At 45.6% G+C, this 6,330-nt stretch overlaps 1 protein-coding gene across 1 annotated transcript in view; it reads left to right on the top strand.

The window, feature by feature from the left end:
• LOC107102861 overlaps positions 1-187 on the top strand; it is a 21,513-nt gene extending 21,326 nt beyond the window's left edge. Inside the window, exon 5 of the mRNA XM_015402305.1 lies at positions 174-187. Within this exon, the coding sequence (XP_015257791.1) occupies positions 174-187 (14 nt within the window). The remainder of the gene's footprint in view (positions 1-173) is intronic.
• Positions 188-6,330: the final 6,143 nt, after the last annotated feature.

Raw genomic sequence — 6,330 nt, 5'->3', positions numbered from 1 at the left:
AATGCATTTGTTGATGTAGGCTGACACAGTCATGGCATACTCATCAATATTTAAGAAGTTATCATATGTTGCTGCAGCCATGAAGATGTTCCAGTCAGAGCATTCAAAACAGTCTTGGAGTTTCTCCATGGTGCCCTCAAACCACACTCTGACCTCTTTATCTGTCGTTTTAGCCCTGATCAGCTAGGGCTTATATGTAGGGATAAGCATGAGAGATGATCTGATGACCCGAGGTGGGGGCGGGGGGGCTGCTCTGAATGCATCTTTGATGTTAGAGTAAACCAGGTCTAAAATGTTTTCACCCTGAGTTGCAAAGTTCACATGTTAGTAAAAAGGAGGGAGAATCCCCAGTAATTATGAAAACACCCTTCTTGTGTGCAGGTCGGAGAGCTCAGAGATAGGCAGGTAAAGAACATTCACAGCCTCTTTAGTGTTAGCACTGGGGGTCACATAAACAGCAGTGATGCTAACCACACTGAAATCTCTGGGCATATAGAACGGTCTGCAGTTAACAGTCAGAAACTCGATGTCTGAGAGCAGAAGCTAGCGACTGGTCTAGCGTTCTCACAACAGCTGTCGTTGATGCAAACACAGAGCCCACCACATTGAGTCTTACCGCAGAGTTCTTTGTTCCTATCGGCGCGGTATAGCGTGAGCCCCTCCAGGCTAATAGCATTGTCCGGTATTGCTGGATGCAGCCTCACTTTCTGCGTCTCTCTTTCTGCATCTCGCGCAACTCTTCCTTCGGCAGTTGCGTTCCACTGTTCCATCCGTAGACCTCTGTAGCTTATTTTCCTCGAAATATTGACCTATTCCACCTTAAGTTAACACCACTAATCACAGGTTTGAAAAGAAATCATGGATTTGGATCATGACTAAAATGTTAGAATTTCTTGCCTTTCACAATACGTACCTTCTTTGAAGATTTCAGATAAATCTGTCTATAACTTTTTTGTTATTTTAAAAAAAGATCAACAGACCAACCAACACAGATGAAAACAAAACCCCTTCAGCAGAACCTCCTCTGATGCCCCTGCTGGTAGCATGGGGATGGTGCCCCAGACTGTGGGGTGTGGATAGGGTTACTGTAAGAAGGTTCTGCATATGTTATGAGTTTAGTGAGGAGATAATCTCTGGAACTCCACATGTATCAGGAAGACAAGCTATTTATCACCTTCACACATGTTCTAAAGGGTCACTGTGAGTCGGGTTCATCCTGACTGATGGAGACAGAGTGTCGCTGACATGAACTATGATGAAAGCTGCATGTTTTTACCTGAAGATCCATGAAATATCTCAAAATATTTTTCTTTTCTTACAGGTCTGCAAACCAGGATCCAACCCGAGCAGGTAAGAGTTGGTTTTGAGTAGATCAGTTGTTTTGATAGCATTTCATTCTGGCATGTCCCAATATAATATTGGAATTTGGCACAAAATCAGCTAATCCACAAATATATTAATGATGTCGGCTTGCATCTAACTTTCCCCATATACGCAACCTGATATAAACACCTTGTTTCTACCGGCCTTTGTTTCAAGTTTATGTGAGCCACTGGTTAATAAATAGTGGTTCAGTCGTTTTCTACCAATTGTTGTTTACATTGTTGTTAGTTCAAATAAGATTACTTGATCAAGGTGTTTCTAAAATTCCACAATACAAGAAAAGTAATAAAACTATGTATAATTTTTATCGGGTCAATATAGGTATCAATAATTACAAAAGTGAATCAGGACATCCCTAATTTCTGTACATAAACTTCAGATTCTGGTACTTATATTTGATGCCTTTCACTTTTCCGGAACTCTGTTGAGGGCGCCGCAGTCTAAGCAGAGACTCCCAGGCTTCCTCTTCCCAGAAACGTCCTCCTACTTCCAGTATGTCCATGTAAAAAATAACATTAATGTATACCAAGTGAATATAGGATAGGAGTGAAGTAAAGACTCACCCATTGACTGCTGGAGATAGGCACCAGCACCCCTCGCGACCCCACTCGGGACAAGCGTGTAAGAAAATGGATGGATGGATGGATGGCATTGATCAAAAATAGGGAAGCCAATTGTCAGTCATTGTTTTCTTAATGGTTTGTTGATAGAAGGTGCTTCATGAGATTAAAGCTGCTTGTAACAGACATAGTTAAATCTTTGTTCCCAGATTCACACAGAACATCGCAGGAACATTTAGCCTCTGATTTTAGAGAAGCATTAAGTCTGAGTGGTCCTTGCTCCCTGCCTACATTGTCGATGCAGCCGCCCATAGCTTTGTCTGTAAGGTCAGCGGTGCCTGTTGTCGCGGCAATCCCTAAACCTGTTGGTGGACACCGACACTAAAGGATGCCGTCAAGCTGAAAAGGGAGTCTTATCTAGCCTTGCCTGGATCCCTTTAAACAGCTAGCAGTTGTTATGAGGCCAAGCATGTTACTGCCCGGGTGGCTGCCTTGGCAAAAACTCCTTAGACAAATGGTTTGGTGTCTCTGGAGGGGGAAGCACTGCTGTGCTAACACTGTTTTTGGTGGGAGTCGAGAGCTACTGATCTTGAAAGAGGATATTTTTGGATGAGGGAAGGGATACTTTAAGGATCTCTTCAATCTGGCTGGTGTGCTCAGGCCTGGATTCGTTCATCAACAAGGCTGTGTTCCATGGTGGCAGAGCATTGGGGGTGAATGAGATCTGACTTAAGTCCTGGGACAGTACCCCTGGATATGCAGACCGGGGTGGTGGGTCCCCTGCATAAGACGGGGGACCAGAGGGTGCGTTCCAACTATAGGTGGATAACACCTTTCAGCCTCCCTGGGAAGACCTATGCCAGGGTCCCGAAAAGAGGGGAGTCCGGCTGATTGTCGAACCTCTGCTTCAGGAGGAGTAGAGCGTTTTTTGTCCTGGCCATGAAACAGTGGACCAGCTATATACTCTGTGCAGGATGCTCGAAGGTGCTTGGGAGTTTGCCCAACTAGCTCAAATGTGTTTTGTGGAAACGGAAAATGCTTTTGACTGTGTCCCTAATGATGCCTTGTGTGGGATGCGTCAGGAGTACGGAGTCGGGGGCCCTTTACTAGGGGCTATCAGGTCTCTGTATAAGCAGAGCAGGGGTTTAATCTGATTGGCATTAAGTATGATTCTTTCTCTGTTCATGTTGGACACTGACAGGGCTACCCTCTGTCACTGATCCTGTTGATAACCTTTATGGACAGGATTTTGAGGCACAGCCAAGGACTGGAGGGGGTCTGGTTAGGGCACCAGCAGATCTCATCCCTCCTTTTTGCAGAAGACATGGTTCTGCTAGCTCCCTTCTGCCAAGACCTACAGCATGAACTGGGGCGGTTTGCAGCTGCCTGTGAAGCAACCGGGATGAGTCAGTTACTTCAATTCCAAAGCCATGGTTCTCCACCGGAAAAAGCTGGCTTTCCCCTTCTGGTGGGAGAAGAGTGACTGCTGAAGTGGAGGAGCTCAAGTATCTTGGGGTCCTTTTCCTTGTGAGGGAAGAATGGAGCAGGAGATCGTTTGATGGGTTTTTGCAGGTATTGTTATAATGCAGACCCTGCACCTGTCTGTCAAGGTGAAGAGAGAGCTGAGTGAAAAGGCAGAGCTCCTCATTTACTGGTTGGTCTGTTTTCCTACCCTCACTTATGGTCATGAATTCTGGATTATGACCTGAAAGAACAAGATCAGGGATACAAGNGGGATGCGTCAGGAGTACGGAGTCGGGGGCCCTTTACTAGGGGCTATCAGGTCTCTGTATAAGCAGAGCAGGGGTTTAATCTGATTGGCATTAAGTATGATTCTTTCTCTGTTCATGTTGGACACTGACAGGGCTACCCTCTGTCACTGATCCTGTTGATAACCTTTATGGACAGGATTTTGAGGCACAGCCAAGGGCTGGAGGGGGTCTGGTTAGGGCACCAGTAGATCTCATCCCTCCTTTTTGCAGAAGACATGGCTCTGCTAGCTTCCTTCTGCCAAGACCTACAGCATGCACTGGGGCGGTTTGCAGGTGCCTGTGAAGCAACCGGGATGAGTCAGTTACTTCAATTCCAAAGCCATGGTTCTCCACCAGAAAAAGCTGGCTTTCCCCTTCCGGTGGGAGAAGAGTGACTGCTGAAGTGGAGGAGCTCAAGTATCTTGGGGTCCTTTTCCTTGTGAGGGAAGAATGGAGCAGGAGATCGTTTGATGCGTCTTTGCAGGTATTGTTATAATGCAGACCCTGCACCTGTCTGTCAAGGTGAAGAGAGAGCTGAGTGAAAAGGCAGAGCTCCTCATTTACTAGTTGGTCTATTTTCCTACCCTCACTTATGGTCATGAATTCTGGATTATGACCTGAAAGAACAAGATCAGGGATACAAGCGGCAGAAATTAGCTTTCTTCACAGGGGGGCTGGGCTCTCCCTTAGAGATGGGGTGAGGAGCTTGATCATTTGGCATAAACTCAGAGTAGTACCTCTTCTGCTCCACACTGTAAAAAGTCAGCTGACATGGCACAGATATCTTTTGAGGATGCCCTCTGGAAGCCTCCCACTGTCATGTTGGGGTCTAAGCGTCTAACCCACATGCAGAAACACTCTTCAGACAGGGAAAGAGTTAAATGGTTTATTTACAAGGTTTACAATGAAATGTGCACGGGGTCTTGGCTCGTCAGACTGGTCACGGGAGGGAAACCACTAGAGGAGGACAGATCAGTTAGAGTGGATCCAGGAAAATTGCAGTAAAACGGCGGCTTGGATTAATACCTGCTCAGAGGGAATTCAGATCAGCGGGGGGGGGGAACCTTGTGGGTCCAGAGGCTGGTCGGCAGGCTGAGGGCAGAGGCAGAGACGGAGGCTGAGGCGGAGGGCAGACAGGCAGGTTCCAGGCAGCGATTGTTTTTCTCCAGGATTATACAGATATCCAGATAAGTCAGGATCTGAGAGGCAGAAGAACACAGGGTCAGACTAGTTCACAAAATATCAGAGAAACTGATCTGAAAGGCTGGCTCAGGTTTTGCTGGTACCATTACTGGCAAACACTCTGGCAGGGAAGTGTCAGCCTCTTCCTCCTTAAGAAGGCCTCCTGATCAGCAGATGGGAAACAGGTGTGTAGAAGTCAGCTCATGACCTCAGAAGGAAGATCTCAGGTGCCCTCTGGTGGAGAAAGTTAGACAAGCCTCCAGATCCCAACACCCACGGGCTGTGTTCCAGGTACATTCCAGTGGGAGTAGGCCCAGGGGACAACCCAAGACAACCCAACACAAGGAGAGATGATGTCTCTCCACTGGCTTGGCAGGTATCTGGGGAGAGGTTAGTCTGGGAGTCTGTACTGAGAGTGTTTTCCCCGTCACCCGGTCCCAGATAAAGAGAAAGAAGCGGAGTATGAGTACAAGTAAATCAATTTACAAACTATTTTCTACAAACAGGGATGTTAAACAACCTCGAACCTAAAGGAGTTTGGCTCCCTTTTCAAAGCATTTCACACTCGATAGCAAACAGCTTCTTTTCTCTACCATTGGTAAGATAAGCCTCATGCATAGCCTATTCCACCAGCTGTGCAGCATTAGTAAATACTTTTGTGTAATAAAGAAAAATAAATGAGCTCACATTTTTAAATGGACGAAAAGAGGAACAGTTGGGAAAATATTTTCTCAAACATGTATTACATGCTGAAACAACATGCTTCTTTGCATAACACCTGCCCACATTATGTCCCCTCAGCCAAACAGCATTATATGTCTCATTTCTTCCCCCGCTTCGCTGCACTAAAACCCTTCTCTACTAGCAGCAAAAGTGTGCTTATAAAAAATTGTTTTGAACGATCGAGTTGTAGTAGATTGAACGTAATATAAGGGCATTAGCAGTATGTGAAAATGTGTTAGTTGAACTACTTTGTTGTCAAAAGGTTATACTTTTATTGATGCTGTTATTACATAATGCTGGTACTCTCAACATCATGCAAGTCTGTACACCAATATTTTAGTAACAAGTAAGCATTTGAAACAATGAGGTGTTTTGTGCTTTTTCTTGTGAATCTGTAGGCCACAACATCACATGAGAGGCTTTTGAGTGTGATAGAGGATCTGAATCAAAAGGAAGTTAGAACTTTCAAATGGCACCTGAAGAGCCTACATAGGAGTCCAGGCCCCCTGAGTATCCCAGCGAGTCGAGTGGAAATGGCAGAATCTACAGACCTGGTGGATCTGATTTTACAAGTCTACACCACATCTGCTTTGGAAATTGCCCAGAAAATTCTTGAGAAAATGAAGAGGAATGATTTGGTGCAGACGATTTCATGCGCCTGCTCATGACCAGATTGGGTTGTATTTTTTTTAAAGGGGCTGATATGGCAAAATGCCTTTCCTCTAGGTCCT

Source organism: Cyprinodon variegatus, unplaced genomic scaffold (assembly GCF_000732505.1).
Source record: "Cyprinodon variegatus isolate N-32 unplaced genomic scaffold, C_variegatus-1.0 Scaffold1333, whole genome shotgun sequence".
In the NCBI taxonomy this organism is placed as follows: Eukaryota; Metazoa; Chordata; class Actinopteri; order Cyprinodontiformes; family Cyprinodontidae; genus Cyprinodon; species Cyprinodon variegatus.
Note: the sequence above shows the minus strand (reverse complement) of the source record. Positions and strands in the feature narration are given on the sequence as shown.